The 17,215-nt window shown below is 39.4% G+C and overlaps 1 protein-coding gene across 5 annotated transcripts in view; it reads left to right on the plus strand.

Annotated features, from left to right (window-relative positions):
- The window catches only part of TTC7A (tetratricopeptide repeat domain 7A), a 280,895-nt gene that overhangs the window by 177,326 nt on the left and 86,354 nt on the right, over positions 1-17,215 (plus strand). For all 5 annotated transcript variants that reach the window (XM_065589566.1, XM_065589568.1, XM_005311464.5 and 2 more), the window contains 2 exons: positions 6,601-6,717; positions 10,647-10,744. In XM_065589566.1, coding sequence (XP_065445638.1) covers positions 6,601-6,717; positions 10,647-10,744 — 215 coding nt within the window. The remainder of the gene's footprint in view (positions 1-6,600; positions 6,718-10,646; positions 10,745-17,215) is intronic.

Raw genomic sequence — 17,215 nt, forward strand, 5'->3', positions numbered from 1 at the left:
TGCCCGTAACTAGAGAGAGATCTGGCCCAAAACTCCACATCTGAACTTTACAACTCAGTGACATAAAGCCAAGTGAGAAAACAAGCAATGCTGTTACAATCTATAGGGACCAAAAGTGATGGGGAATCCTAATACTAAATAAGGGAATTTTTTCTGTTTGTGTCTTGGTACTGACCTATCCTTTCTAAAATCCCATAGAAAAAGCATCCCACACAGGTCCTTGTGCTTACCTATCTTTGTATAGCACTTTGAAATCTACTGATGAAAAAGTGCTAGATTGAAAGAGGTACTGATTATTATTTAAAATGGTAAAGTTACCCAGTTACTGCTAACTTGGTCCTCATCCTAATTCAGAGCTCTCATCTGTGGGTTTATGATCCTAAGAGAGGCAATAAGTTTGCCTGAATTTTCTTGTTGCAGCTTTAATCATTTGTCACATTTTACATGCGACTTGAGAGTCACAGTTTAACAAATAAATAGTCAGGCTAAACGCTTGCATGACCCTCCTCACCATCTGAGTACCTCACAATTATTGTAATAAGTATAATAATAACGAATATCTCTCTCCTGTAGAAGTAGCAGCAAGGGGTGAGGTGTACCTTGTTAAAGGAAAACCAAGCCAGATAAATCTATTTGCATTTAGTTGTGACCATGATGAGGTTTATAGTCATTTTTATCTCATGTAGGAGTAAGTTCCATAGTCTAGGTCCAGCTCCTTTGAAAGTTCCATCTCCTACACTCACAAGCCTCCCCATGTTGAATGGGAGTTTCGTAGCTTCCCAGGAATATAACTGTTATGAGAGGTCATGTCTGGAAGGAAAATGGATCTCTCCAGTAGAACTCTAACGTTGGCCTTTGAATATCAGGACAGAGAGCTTGAATTCAGCATTCAATTCTCCACACTATTTTTCTATGCCCTATCCTCCCACTCCCTGACATGTCCACCCTTTTTCCTTTTTCTTTTTTTTTTTTTTCTTTTTTTTTTTTCCCCAATAAATCTTTCTTTTAACCCCAAATTTTCAACACTTTGTCTCAGGACATAGGAGATTTTTTATTTTTTTAAGTTTTTAAGAAACAGCCATGCATTTAGATTTGTTATTTTTTCTTACTAGAATAGTTTCCACCATGAAAATTGTTGTTTGTTGTTGTAGCAAAACATAAACGGATTATTGGTGGTGAAAGGCTACCTTTGTTAGATTATAGCTAGCTCCCCTTTTCAGGAAAATTATGTTCCTCCATATTCTAGAATTTCAGGTACTCTTTCATCATCTTATTAATTCTTCAGAAAACTATAATTTTCTTTCTTTGTCTTCTTCAGATTACTTCTCAAATATCTAGCCACTGTCTTTATCTGCTTCTATGAAGTACTTATCGCATTGCTAATGGGTCTGATGAACAAAACAATGTAATAGTCACTCAGAAACCCGCCAAATTTTTTGGAGTTCTGCATAGGGAATCCAGAAAACTCTGCCTTGCTTTACTAATTCAATGGCTTGATCAGCATAGACTTCAGTAGTTCATTCAGAGATGCACGTAGCAACCAGATTTCTCTTGTCTCTGTGATGTGCGTTCCTAAATGTGCTAGTATTGTTTAAACACATGTAATCTTATCATTTAAAAAAAAATCTAGATACAATAAATCAGTATTTTAACTCTAATTAATTTAGATAATTTTCTACATATTTTGGGAGATCATATCACTGTTTCTTTCTTCAGTGTTTCAAAAAAATAGTGCTGTATTTAGGTTTAGGATTTAGAGAATCCGGGCCACTAAAGAAAGAAGACATTAACAGATTATGGCCCTGATTCAGTAAAAAACCAAGGCATCTGCTTAACTTCAAGAACCTGTTTAAGTGATGTGCTGAACTGGGGCCCAAAAAAGAGTGGTGAATGACAGTACATAAAGCTAAATTATTATGTAGTGCTCATTATTCTCTAATGCAGTGATTCTTAAACTTTTGTACTGGTGACTCCTTTCACATAGCAAGCCTCTGGGTGCGACCCCCCCTTATAAATTAAAAACACTTTTTTATATACGTAACACCATTATAAATGCTGGAGGCAAAGCGGGGTTTGTGGTGGAGGCTGACAGCTCGCCACCCCCCATGTAATTACCTTGCAACCCCCTGAGGGGTCCCAACCCCCAGTTTGAGAACCCCTGCTCTAATGGCTTTTTGAGATTCCAAAGTAGTAGTATTTATTATTTGTATTATGGTAGCACCAAGAGATCTAATGGTGCTAGATGCTGTACAGACACAGTAAAAGCAGCATATTTAATATTCAGATTCCATTTATAAATATTTTATAAAGGCTTAATAAATGCTTAATATGTGCTTTAATGAATGGGTAATCCATTTTTATATATTAGTCCAAAAGGTCAATAGGTTGTTGATAACCATTGTTTATAACCATCCATAACATCACCTACTGCTTATGGCTCTTTATAACAGTAGCACTTATGTCTGTAGCATGCTAATAACATTTATTAACCCTTTATAAAGCATTTAGAAATTGAACCACAATAAAAGGCAGTCATCGACCCAAAGAATTTAGAATCTCACTTTAAGGCAAGATATAACAATTGGTGAAGGAGCACTGTAGTTTCAAACAGAGACTTATTTTTTCTTTAGGATTTTGGAGCAGTACAAAGGGGATATAAGAGGAGCTGAGGAACTAGACCTGTAAGTTCAGAAATCCCTCAAGAGTATATTTGGGCATATTCTGCAAGTGAAATCTAACTTTAAAGCTGTGTACAAACCTATCCATCTATCAAAATCAATCTTGTAAAGAATTAATTTGAAATAATTAACATTGTCATTTATTTGTATCGTGGTAGTGACTAGAGGTTCATATTTGGGGTTGGGACCCTTTTATTCGATGCATTGCACAGACATAAAATTTAACAAAAGAAACCTACATTAAGGATTTTACTATCTAACATAAAATAGAAGAACAGCTACCAGTTATTTTCCAGCATTATCTTCCCTGGGATTATTCTCATTAGCAAGAATGATCTGCGTATCTTTCTCTCTCTTCCTACCCATGAATACTAGCAATTTGCCTTAACCAAAATCACTTTGTTTTTATTTCCATTGAGTAATGGAATTATCCATTTCTATACTGAAAATTGCAATACTATTTTTGTATGTTTAATCTGTTATGAGTCTACTCAATTAATATTGCAAGCACCCTACAAGAGTGCAATAAAAAGAATATTAACAAAACACAATAAAGTCCAGTCTATGCACACAACTTTTATTTCTGTTGATGGGAGTTGCATGCACACTCCGATGGGAAACTAGATCCATTGGGTACATTTGTAGCAAGCGTATTTCTATCTTCAGAATAAAATCAAGAGCTAGAGATCAAAGTGACATTGTCATCTATTTAATTTGAGTGTTTTCCTCTTTATTGTTGTAATAACCTCTGAGAAGCTAGGAAATATAATTAGTCTTACGTACTGATTTCGTTTCCACCTGACAACCGTTATGTATTACTGCATCTCTAGTGCTTCTATTGTCAACATAGCTTCCGTTTCTTTGTGCCATTTATGTTGTTCCCCTTTGTGCACCAGCCTTGTTAATGATATTATAACATAATGTGAACAACTCTTACCAGTGGTTAACTGTTGCAGCAGTTAACCCAGTATTGGTATCTTTAAGAGTCGGTAATGTTCCACTGCAGAAATAGTTGCTAAAGAGTTAAGTGTTTTTTCTACCCTTGTGTGCTTGTGTCTCATGATTGAAGATAATGTCCTGCTGAGACTTAGTTGTTTTTTTCCCAATTACTATCTTTCCTGAAATAGAACATTGCATATTCATCCAAGGAAGCTTTCATACATTGAGTGTAAACAAGTAAGTGGTCTAATGATGAGAAGAGAAATAATTGCATGTATTTGTCTCTTTAGTGTTTAATTGCTGTGTTAAAGCATGTTATACGGTTCGTTTAAACTACATTATCTATATAGATAGATATGACAGAGAAAGAAAACACTCTTATCATATCCTCGCTTTATAGCATCTTCACAGGTATGGCACCAGTTGCTTCATCCCAATGTTCCTTTATTCCATTAATATTGTATTTGGTAGTTTGTAACATCCATGACTGTAGACTCACCCACTGATTATTGCTCTTTGTCCTCGCTTTTCTGGTGTGTATCATGTGACTCCTCCTGTTCAATAGATTCCTGAAAACCTCATCCATTGATCTCTACATCAGGCCCAAAACTTATGTTTGAGCTAGAGCATGTCTTCTAGAAAGAGATACAGTCTTGCTTTATAGATCATGATGGAGAATCCGTCGCATCCTCAGCTATGTTGTTCTAATGGTTAATGTTCATTGTTAAAAATATGCATCTTATTTCTAATCTGAACTTGTCTAGATGTGGCTTCCAACCATTGGATCTCATTATGCCTTTTTCTGCTAGATATAAAGAACAATCTAATATGAGAAATCTCTTTCCCATGTAGGTTCTTGTAGGGTGTGATCAAGTTACTGCTTAACCTTCTCTTGGATAAACTAAATAGATTGAGGTTCTTTAGTCTCTCACTAAAAGGAATATTTTCCAGACCTCAGATAATTTTCCTAGCTCTTTTCTGAACTCTTTTTAATTTTTCAGTATTTTTTAAAGTTTGTTCCAGTAATGGTCTCACTGAGGTCGTAGACCGAGATGATACTACCTCCCTACTCCTATTCGATATTCCCCTACTTTTATATCTGAGGATTGTGTTTGCTCTCATTGCAACAGCTTTGCACTGGAAGCTCAGATTCATTTAGTTATCTGTCATGACCCCCTAAGTCCTTTTCATTGTCAGTGTGTTCCAGAATACAGTCCTTCATTCTGTAAGTATAACCTACGTTCTTTGCTCCTAGATGTATGACCTTGTATTTGGCTGAATTAAAACATGTTGTTCAAATGAACCCATCTTACCAAGGCATCAGCCTGTTCCCATTATTATTTATCACTCCCATTTTTTGTGCCATCTCCAAATTTAATTTTTAAGTGCACACCTTGTAGCATTTGTGGTGTTCTTATTATCCATGGACCAAATCCTAAAAGTTGATAAGCATCCATGTTTTAGTGGGAGCACCCGATTTTAATGGGAGGCTCAGCATGTCTCAGCACTTGATATGTTGTTACTAGCATTTTTCAAGTTCAGATCAGACAGAAATAATGGTGGGGGAGTGAAGCAACCAGAGGAAATGTCCAAGGGAATATTTGTTCCTGGCTGCCTTTTCTCACTTAAATTTGTAGCATGGGAGTCTTGTTGGATCCTGACTGCTTCGGTATGTTCAGAGGAGTGCATTATTCTTCCAGGTTTGGGTATAAAATTGCTACAGTTGCTTTTAGTTGTGGACTTCTCCATAGTGATCCATGTCACCTTCAGACTGAAATGTGCTCTATTTGGGATTACATCTGAAGGCCACATGGAAACTTTGATTAGTGCACAATGTGACTGCCCACTCTGCATATTACTGTAGATCTGTGCTCCATAGTCTATGTTGGTTAATTTCCAAGTGCAGTTGAAGGTGTTGGTTTTGATCTATAAAACTACCATGGTTTGGGTTTTGTCTGCTTTTGAGACAACTTGTCTGTGTAAAGTCAGTGAAGTTCCACATGGGCATAGGTTCCATCCTCACAATTCTGACTGGAGGACCAGGGACCTATTTTATTACTGCTGTATTTTAATGTATATTTATTTTAGATGAATCTGCTATCGTACTGAATTAATTAGAAATTCAGTATTTTGCCTTGATTTTACAGTAACATATAAAGGAAAGGGCTAAATTTAAATTAGTAAATAAGAAACTTAGTATCTCACCAATTAAAAAAACAAAGCAAGTTAAGTGGCATTCTAGCTGCAACTGATAGGTTGTGTCAATAATGATTCCTTCTTATAACCTCTCTGTGCCCTAATTCTGCTGCATGTCAGCACTCGATGAAAATACAGTTTCTCTAGGAATAAGAATAGAATGTGCAGTTATATTAGCTAGGACAAAAATTTACAAGGGCTATCAACCTTCTTGCCTCAGGGCATAAGAAGATCACCAGCTAGGATCAGGAAGAAATGTTTCCCTGCTGCAGATAGGATTACATAATTGGTCAGGTGTAAACAGGGGATGGTTTTGTTTATTACTCACCTTTCTCTGCAATGTATGTTATAAGCCAATGCCATAGGAAGGATCCCAGACTAGAAGGATCATTGGTCTTGGCAACCTGTGCATTATGGCAATTCTTATGAGGTTTTTTATGCTGTCTAAAATAAAAGATTCATGGTGTTTTTAAATACTGGTTAGCTTTGAAATGCATTGTTTCTAATACTGCCTTGCTAGATCTGTCCCACCAATGTGACTGTGGTCAGGGAGTATTGTCAATGCTCTGATTTCCTGTGGGATATCAAACTTGAACTAAAGAGAAGTGTCTCATATTCTAGTGAGGCTATTTCCCCCACTCCACCCCTTAGCCAGATGCACAAAGCAAGTGATAATGCTATCTGTTGGGAGCCAGCGGAGTGTTGATGGATCTGTGTACTCTGTGCATGAGACCCTGGCAAAGTCTAGTGATTTCTTTTTTTTTTTTTTTTTTTTTTTGTCTTGTAGCTTACTCTTCACCAAAGTAAAGCTAGAACGGGTGCATAAAGGACCTGAAGAAGCTCTGGTGACCTGTAGACACATGTTGCATATGTGGCAGATGGTATATAACTTTTCACAGCACAGGTAAGTTTTTTATGTGCAGTCTGACAAATTTGAGCTTTGAAATGGAGATACTATTAACTTATGATTTAATTTTCAAGATATTCTGCTCTGCAGAAAGGCAACAAATAATACAAATTTTTAAAAATACATAGTAAAGCCAAGACCTTAAGAGTTATTTTTATATATAATTACCACCTTCATAAAAATAAGGATTTGAGGTTAAAGAATCACTTTTTGGCCAAGATTTTCAAAATTAGGCATCTAAATCCACACTTACATGGCCTGACTGTTTCTAAAATGCCGACCACCCATCAGCTCCCATTCAAGTCAATGGAGCTATGTTGTTTGATATCAGCAGAGGACATGGTCCCACATTATTTCCCCAAGAAAAAGGAAAAATCTTGAGCGTGCAAGTTACTAAGTTGATTTTCTCTCATCACAAAAGCCTTGCACACTGTATCACTTTCAGTGTCATTGATGGTACTTAGCACATATTATCCCACCACTGGATAAGACTGTAACCGTCAGAAATGTTGCGGGGGGAGAGGGGTACATTGCTAAGAATCTGCAAGCCTCAGCAGTTTGTGTATGTATTTATGTACACTTTATAAAAGAACTATACATACATAAACGTATCTGCTTAAACTTGTATCTTCCTTGAGGGATTATTAGAAACTGCCTACAGAGTTAACTCACCAGCAATTAAAATAGACCAAAAAAAGCGGTCATTAGAAAGTGAGTAGAAGAATGAGCTCTGACCTGTTGGGATCATTATTCTCCACAGGCTTCAGCCTATATGGGTCTGATCCTCAGTAAATAATCTTTACTCACACAAATAGTCCCATTGAAGTGGGACTTGGTGTTTTTTTTTCACAAATATTTCACACAGTTTCCAGTATGCCCTTGTGTTAGGCCAACTGCAACAGGGCTGACTGAGAGCTTTAAAAATATTACAGGTAGGATTTTCAAAGGGGTCTAAGGAATCTGGGCACTAATCCTTTGAAAATGCCTTCCCACATTACTAGGCATCCAGTCTTGATTTGAAGACATCAAGAGATGAAGAATCCACAACTTCCATTGGTAGTTTGCTCCAATGGTTAACTACACTCACTGTTTAAAAATAAAATGTGCCTTATTTCTAATTTGGATTTGTCTGGCTTTAACATCCAGCCATGGGTTCTTGGGTATGCCTTTCTCTGCTAAATGAAAGAGCCCTTTAGTATCTTGTATTGTCTCCCCATGAAGGTACCGATATACCATGATCAAATCACATCTTGATCTTCTTTTTGATAAACTAAACAGATTGAACTTTTTAAATCTCTCACTCTAAGGCATTCTCTTTGTTTCTCATTATAAGGCATTTTTTCTAGTTCTCACATATTTTTGTGGTTTATCTCTGCAAACTCACCAATTTTTCAACATCCTTTTGAAAATGTGGACACCAGAACTGTACACTGTATTCCAGTGTCAGTTTCACTAATGCCTTATACAGAAGTAAAATCACCTCTCTTCTACTCCTCACTATTACCCTGCTTAATACATGTAAGGGTCGTATTAGCCCTTTTCGTGAGAGTATCACACTGGAAGTTCATGCTGAGTAGGTTGTCCGCTATGGCCCTTTTCAGAGTCACTGCTTTCCAGGATACAGCCCCCCATTCTGTAAGGATGGACTATTTTCTTTGTTCCTAGATTTAGGATCTTGCATTTGGCTGTATTAAAATGCATTCTGTTTTAATGGGCCAAGTATACCAAGCAATCCTGATCACTCTGCATGACTGCCCTGTGCTCGTCATTATTTATCACCCTGCTGATCTTTGTCATCTGCACATTTTATCATCTCTTCTATGTATAGGGATATAATTTAGTATCTTAGGTTTCACTGCATGGTAACTGCTGTCAAACATTGACTTCTTAATGCTGACTTCTACCTACGTACAATATTCTACCTCACGTCAGTAATGTTTTTAATGTAGTACTCCTCCACGTGTACTGCGCCATAAGCATGACATTGCTTTTAGGCGTCAGTCAGTAGCACAAGAAAAGAAGATCACTGCAGATGCTCTGTAGATACCTATATAGATAAGACAAAGATGCAAGAAGAAGTAGGTCTTTTTTTCAGTTGTTTTAACACTTAAAGTTAATAACAGCAATTTCAGATGATATTTCCAAGTAAAATTCAGCCTGTGGGATACCATGGCCCAGTTCTGAAATGAGCTCTGTGAGAGAAGGTCCAAATGATAGCATGGAGTCCCTTGGGGGTTCAGAGCCCATGTGAGGAATCTCAAGTAGGATTTCAAAGACTCAGAAAAAACTACTTAGTACTTCTACTGTGAGCACCAGTAATAATAATAATATTAATAATAAAAGGCCTTCAGGCCACAAATATATAGCAGGCAAAGACAGTCCTTAGTTATATTTCTCTATTATAAAGCTGATCTGTGGTCAAAAATAAACCCAGAACACAGACATGAAATATCAGATGAACCAAAATCTCAGAATGCAGTCCATGCGCGAGGATTGATTAAACTCAAAGATAAGGCCTCCAGATCAATTATGCTTCCATGGTAACTTTATTAATGTTCCTGAGATAAGTATTACCTAGATAGTGAGCAGTGTACTCTGATGTGTGTCTGAAAAGAGTGGCAGGAAGCAGCCACCTTTCCTTTAAATACTTTGGTGAGTTGTGAGAGCAGACATCATGATCCCTCTGTTCTTCTTTGAGTGATTGCTCATGTCAATTCCAATTAGGTGTGTGCGCGCTACATGCACGGTAGCCGGAAGGTTTTTCCCCTAGCAGTACCCATCAGGTTGGACCAGGCGCCTGCTGGGGTCACGCCTTCATGGCACTGAATATAGGGCCCTACCAACCCACCACCACTTCAGTTCCTTCTTACTGACTATGACAGTTAGCTGGAAAACTCGTAGCTCTTGCTTTGCAAGCGCAACTTCCCTAGTATCTTGAACATTTGTATTGTAAATAGTTTTGAGATAAGTTTATAGTAGTATAGTTTTAGTATAGTGTTAGAAGTGCTCTAATCATGAGATGTGTTTTGGTTCTTACCCACCTTCACCCCCCAAAAAACACCCACAAAAAATAACTATAAATGGAGTTCTGCTGTGACATAATATAGGAGAGGATCTGCCTGGCAAAATATTCCATCTTTTTTCCTCTGGGATAAGACCCCCCCCCTTCACTGCTGCTGTTGCAGATGCCTCTGGATAAGACCATAGCTGGGAGCAAGTGTATGTATCATAAATTGGGGAACAAGAACTCCTCGTAATGTAATTTTTTAAGTAGTAGTCTTTCTCCTCCTCTGTTCAGGCAGAACAGAGGGAGAGAGAAAGGTGCTAATCCCCTTGAAATGATCGGTTAGCAGGTATGTGGTAGGAGACCATTGGTGCAAGAGGAGTGGAACTGCCTTCACTATGAACCAAATCCTCATGCTAGCACCAACTCTGAATTGATGCAGAGAAGCAGTGGTCCAGGCCCCTTGTGCTGCCTTGTGGTGTGCTGGAGGGTCTATGCAGCAGAGAATCCTCTGGCCCTGATTCTAGCCAGTAACAATGTTCCCGTGGACTGATCTGCAGAGACACTCACAGACCAAGGATGCTGGGGCTTTCTGCACAGAACCCAAAGCTAATCAAATAAATTAGAGATGGCAAAGCCCTGTTAGAGCATCTTGTCCATCCCCTGCCTGAGCAAGACTGCTTCCTACTGTAAGTATCGAGTGTTATTTTCCACTCCACTTTCTTTAGACTAAAATGATGTTTCAGCATGAACAATTTTCAGATCTTTTTGAGAAAAATCAGCAAAACTCTTTCCCCAGTACCTTTCAACAGCCACTTCCCTGTACAGCTATCAAATCTAATGGCCATTCAATTGGATTACTGCATGTTTTGAAGACCTAATTCTGTCAGTGGCCACCTAACACCATCTTGTTTCCTTACAGTGGCTCTGAGAAAGGAAGCAGTGTGACTGAAGTGCCGATGATCAAAAAGCACAATGGGATGCATCTTTCTCTCCCTGATGCTCACGATAATGACTCTGGTGAGGAAAATAATTTAAAAAAAACTTTCTCCTTTCCAAAACCAAACGCACATTTTCCTAAAGGAGAGAAAGTGGTGTTTTCTAGTGTTCTGGGCACTGGTCTGGGAGTCAGGCATTTTGAATTCTATTCTTGATTCTGTAAATGCCCTGGTGTGTGACCAGGGCAAGTCACTTCACTTATCTCTGCTTCAGTTTCCCCATCCATAAAAGGGACATAATGATACTTACCTCTTTTGGTAAAGTACATTGATATCTATAAATGAAAAGTGCTAGATATGAGCTTCCTGTTAGTACTAGTAGGTGAAAGTCCATGCTGTCGTATGGGTATAATTTATAAAGATATGTGTTTAAAAAAATGGCTGAGAACTTAAAAACTGGACGGTAACAGGCAACATATCCCATTGATGATTCAACCTGGTGATATTTTGGACAAAAAGTGCTCTCAGCCATGCGTGTAGTTGTTTCCATCACAATCTTAACAGACAGTCTAGGCTCTAGAGTTATGTTTGGGGTTATTGTCTGTAGGGGGGGCTGTGCTGGGAGATTTATTGGCAAATGATGGGCATGTGCTGCCATGAGGGGCTATGTATATTTGGAGTTATTGTGAACGCTGGTTGTGGTGTTGTGTGGGTGGTTGTGTTAATTTGTGTCTAGGAGGATTGTGCTGGGAGAGTTGTGTCAGTTTGTGTGGGTGGCCATATGAGAACTGGTGATTCTAACAAACTTTACAACTACTCCCTCAGACACCAGACATTGAGCCCACTGAGGGGGAAGTTATGTGAAGGTCTTGAATCCACTATCCAATGCAAACAGCATGTTGTAATGTTTTTAGCACATGATTATGCAAACTTATGCAGAGAGAAGCATATTCCACTGTACATGGCTTTTACAGATTTAACAAAAGCCTTTGACATGGTTAGTCAGTCAGGGCTTTACATAGTTCTGGAGAAGGTTGGTCGTACACCTATATTGCTAAACCTTGTGAAATCCTTACACAGTGGCATGAAGGCAACCGTAATGTATGAAAACCAGGAATCTGACTCATTTAACACCAACAATGGAGTGAAGCAGGGTTGGATACTGGCTCCTACATTATTTAATATTTACTTCTCATTCCTGCTTTGGTATGCGTTTTGTGATGTTCGAGAGGTGTCTATCTTAGCACCAGAGATGACATAGGTTTGTTTAACATGTCAAGGATCAGAGCTAAGACGATGGTGAAGGAGATCACCATAAGGGACCTGTTGTTTACAGATGATGCAGCCGCTGTGGCTCACAGTGTTGATGCCCTACAACATCTTATTACCAAGTTCTCTGATTCATGAAAAAACAATTGTCTAGCAATAAGCTTGAAGAAGACTGTTCTCATGAAGCAAGGCTCTTCAGAACCAGTTCCGGATATCACCTTAGATGGTATTCATCTAGATGTTGTTGACCAGTTTTGCTACCCTGGCTCTGCTGTTACTGGCAATGTAGATCTTGATGCTTAGCTCACTAGTAGAATCGGCAAAGCAGACAGGAACTTTGGTCTTTTGCAAGACAGAGCCTGGAATAATAACAAATTCTCAACTAAAAGGAAAATCTCTATTTATGAGACGTATTTTATCCACTCTTCTGTATGGCTCAGAAAATGGATGACTTATACCAAACATACCAAAAGTCTAAACAGCTTTCGTATCAGATGCTTGCGTAAAATTCTTTAAATAAGATGTCAAGACAAGGTGACAAATGTGGAAGTGTTAAAATCATGCTCATATGTCATTCATGGAAATGTTGATTAGTAAGAAAAGACTCAGGTGGCTCGGACATGTCAAGCAAATGCCGGGATCCCTAAGAGTGTGCTGTACTCTGAAGCTCGCAAAGGGTCTAGAAAGAGAGGCAGATGACTGCGCAGATTTCAGGATGCTTGCAAAGATGACTTCGTATCCTTTGGCATCTCTATGGATGATTGGGAAAGGAGTGCAGAATGCTGCTCTGGTTGGTGAAGCCAGCTTGTAGATGGAGCGAGGTGTTGCAAGTCAGACTGGATCAAGCTTTGTGGTGACCGGCATCAGAGGAGGAAAGAATCTGCTGCTTGGATTCAGAGCATTGCTAGTGCCTGGGTGTGCCCTACCTGTGGATGGACTGTCACTCGCGCATCAAACTCAGCAGCCATCAAAGAACTCATTGGCACATACACCGTGCTCTGTAAAGAGCGACAATGCCATTGACTTGATGCAAACTTTTGAAAAATTTATAGAGGAGGAGGAATTACTGTATTCCCTGGGGCTGAGGAAGTAGTTAACATTTAGAACAGATAGTTTAAAGGCGAGAACTTTCCTGGCTTCTCTCATCCTTGCCCTTATAAGTAAATCATTGGGTTTATCTCAACAGCACTCACTTGATTACAAAAAAAGAAAAACAGTGGCCAGGAAACAGTTAATTTGTGTTCACTATAAGGCCTGATGCTGGTGCATGCTCAGTGGTCCCAACTCCGATTCACTTAAGTGGGGTAAGGGGGCCCAGCAGATGGTATTCAGGGTGGCTAACTTGTGATGCCGTCTGGATAGCCATGGCTATGCTGCTATTTTTAGTGCAGTAGTTCTAATTGAACTAGCGTGGGTATGTCTACCTGTAATGAAAATTATACTCTCAGCTGCAATGTAGACTTACCCTTGGAGAGAAGGATATCACATGCAGAAAACGGCCCATTATTTTGTGCCATGTCTTTCAGTGTTAAATACACAGCTCTTAGTAAATTGTGTAGGATTAAGATATATCCTCTTCGGACGGATAAAATGCATGACGAGCTTAGGATCTGACCTTACAAGCATTTGTGCATGTGAACTTTACTCATGGAATTCATTGGGGCTGCTCCCATGTGCGTTTGCAGCATTGAGCCCTTAGTGTATATATTTATAACACTGTAATCTTATCAATTCTGTGCGCATCTATTCATGTAATTTTTAATCTGTTTATTCCATTTCCTTGTATTACCTTCTGCTATGATGAGTCTCCATACTTTGTTTAAATCACCTTTTCCGTTGTCTGCATGAGGCAGGGTCATGCAGTATGAATTTGACTTATTGAAGATAACAAGTCAAATTCGCACTAATGTAAGAGTGTGCTACTTCAACTGACTTACAAGGGAGTTAAGGACGCAGTCTCTGCGGCTGTGTTTTCAAGAACAGGCCTTTTGCAATGAGGCATTGTAGCCCAATGGATAGGGGCAGGGACTCATGAGACTTGAGTTCTATTCCCATCTCAGCTATTGCCTCAATACATGACTTTGGGCAAGTCACTTAAACTGAATTTTTTAAATTTTGTGTGCCTCAATTTTTGGTGTCTAACCTGAGAAAACTAGGTCGATTTAACCCCTGCACCCTCCACTGTAACTGATGCTGACTGCCTTGTGGAAGGAGCTCTGATTCGGGATCTTTCTAAATCATGCTCTTTTTTCCTTCCAGAAATCACTTTTGTGGCTGCCACATTATCAGGGGAAAGGGGACATTACTGAACACCCTTGAGCCATGCCAATCTCCAGAGATGATTTCAGCACTTTCTCTCACACTCACAAGACTTGTGCTGTGTGCAGTCCATCTATAGGCAGGGAGCCCTTTCCCCTTCCTCTCCAATGTCCAAGTTTCAGAGTCCATGGTGTGTGAGGTTGCTGTTGCTCCCAATGTGGAGGGTGGGTGATGCTGCAAAGACCTGATTTATTCCATGCACCCTGGCTGATTTGGGGAAAGAGTTCCAGAGATCTGGGCTTTCCAAAGTCTGCTTCTTTTTGTTCCCCATGTGAAGAAGGGGAAGAGAGGCTGCTGGGCTCAGTGCCCTAGGTTGAGTCCCTTTAGTCATAGTGGAAGGCCCTGCACCCTCAGCTGTAACTGGTGCTGATTGCCTTGATTTGGGATCATTCTGGAGCAGGCTCTGGTTTCCTTCCAGAAATCCCCTGGGAATATACTGCAGTGGAATGGTAATGTTCAGTCATTTCACACTCTCTGGAATCTTCGCTGTAGGGAGGATTATTCGGATTGTTTGACACTATCTTCTCTTTCAGTTATACCACAAGGAGATTATTCTGTGCAAGAATCTTAGGCTATATCTACACTAGCACTTTTGTCAGTATAACTTCTGTCACTCAGGGGTGTGAAAAAACACAGCCCAGAGCGACGTAAGTTACACTGGTAGAAGCACCAGTGCGGACAGCGCTATGTCGGCAGGAGATGCTACTGCCACTTATTGGGGCTGGTTTAATTATGTCGACAGGAGAGCTCTCTCCCATCAGCACAGAGCAGCTACACTGGCAGCTGCATTGGTACAGCTGTGCTGCTGCAAGCTCTCTAATGTAGACATGGCCTTAGTTTTGCTACCAGAAACATTAGCTCCTCCTTGTTTTCTTCAACTTCTCCTGACTGGAGAAGTGCTCCTAATTAAATTCACGAAGACCAGTCAGCTGCCTTGCTGTTTCATTCTTTTTCTGACTTTTGATGCCATTTTGATTTTCCTCCACTGACTGATTTTTCACAGACAAATATTAAACTTGATTCTTGGTCCCCACGATGATCTTAGAACAATGCTTTATAACTTCTTTAGATACATTTATATGACTTATGCAATGAGTAAAAACAGTTTTCTTTTTTTATGATTCCTTCTCCAAATGTGAAGAAAATTTACTGCAAGATGTAGACTTTATGGTCTGTCTAGTGAAGCTGTTAAAAAGAGAGACTGCAGTAAATAACTAATTGATGTAATAATGTATTACTCCAACATCTGCATATTTTGGGGCATGAAATTAAAATGATGAGGTGTGGGATTTCGGTGTTTTTTTGTTGTTTGATTTTATGTAATATTTACGCTTCCATTGAAAGAGACAGTTTTGCACTTCTCTTGCCTTCTTTCTAAGATCAAGGATACATGAGCTTAATATGTGGGTATTTCCTCTGGCAGGAGACTATATCCTACCCTTGCATAGGAAATGATTTTGTGATCTCTACTTATTAATGTTGTTTATTATTTGTATTATCATTGCATCTACCATGATCCACTTATGTTGTTAAGTGTGCATGGAAGAGGGAACAACTATAAATTAAGAAAATGTAAAAGCCACTTAGCTTATTAGACACTAACAGCCTTGTGCTGCAAGATGCTGAGCAACCTCAAGTCCCTTTGACTACCTTGCAAGTTGAGGAACTCAGCAGCTGGCAGGATCAAACTCAAATCACATACTTCACTTTTATTTGAAACTACCCAACTAATACATTGTAGGGATAGAGAGAGAACTATATTTTTGAAGTACAACTGAGAAATGATGTTCCTAGAAAGTCTGCTTTGAAATAGATGGATACTTTACTAGCTTATAAGTGGGCATTCACCTGTATGGCACAGCCTGAACCTCGGCAGAATACCAAAATTGCACTGAAGTGGTATAGTCTCCCAGATCTGTCTCAGAAGGAGATTAGGGTTCCCTAGGCTCTGGGGATGTGAATGAAACAGACTCATGTCTGCCCTGTCAATGTAATCAGAACAGGTCCATAATTCATGGAAAGGGCTTTTTAAGTAACATGCTTCGAAAAAGACACTCTGAGAGGGGACAGTCTTGGGAGAGAAATATATAATTGCATACTGTTTTTAAAGCACTCAGATAATGTGATGATGGTCACTAATTTAAGAATCAGGATAGATTGATTGCAGAATCAAAACCCCCCAAATAATTTGAAGCCATAATTATTACGTTACTACATTGTCATCTCTTTGGAACATTAGACTTGGAATGTCTTTGAAAATATGTAGGAACTTAAAGAATGCATTTAGAAAGAGAACATTTATGTTTTTAAAGTGAGTTGTAGGGGGTGCATGCACCAAAAGCATTACAGGACTGTTTTGAAGTTTTGCTGCTTAAAATGAATTACACTCAGTAGTGAGATAATGGAACAAATACACCCCATAGCAATGCTAGCCTTCCAGTTGTGTGTTTGGATTATCCTCAGACATTTATGTCTTACAGGCTCTGAGTTATATAAAAGCTATGGGGCCAAATCCTGCCCTGTGCTGCACAGGTGTCTTAGAAGGCAAATGGGCAAAGGGAGCATCTTACTCTCCTTCCACCCAGCAACATCCACCCAGTAGGGCAGGATTCCAGCTCAGTGCTCATGAGAGCACTAGACAGGGGATCAGGCTGCTGTGCCTGCTGGCACTCCACAGCCCCAGTGGATCGTGGTCTGCTGGCAAGGGAGTGTGGCTTGGCAATATGTGTGCAGCATACTTCTACTGGGAATGCAAGCAGTTCCTTTTAAAAAGACAGCAGTGTATGCCTCACCACAGGTTTTGTACCCATCTGTTCTCTCCATTGCCCCGACCCATCCTGGCGGAATGTCTCTAGGTAACAAAGCCTGCACTGCTCCTATCATGTGGCTCCAGAAAGACAAGACAGGGTATAACCCTAGGATCATTTGGTCTGCAAGGTCAGTATTTAGCAGTGCGTTAAGGAAT

The sequence above is a fragment of the Chrysemys picta genome, chromosome 3 (assembly GCF_011386835.1).
Source record: "Chrysemys picta bellii isolate R12L10 chromosome 3, ASM1138683v2, whole genome shotgun sequence".
NCBI classification, from domain to species: Eukaryota; Metazoa; Chordata; order Testudines; family Emydidae; genus Chrysemys; species Chrysemys picta.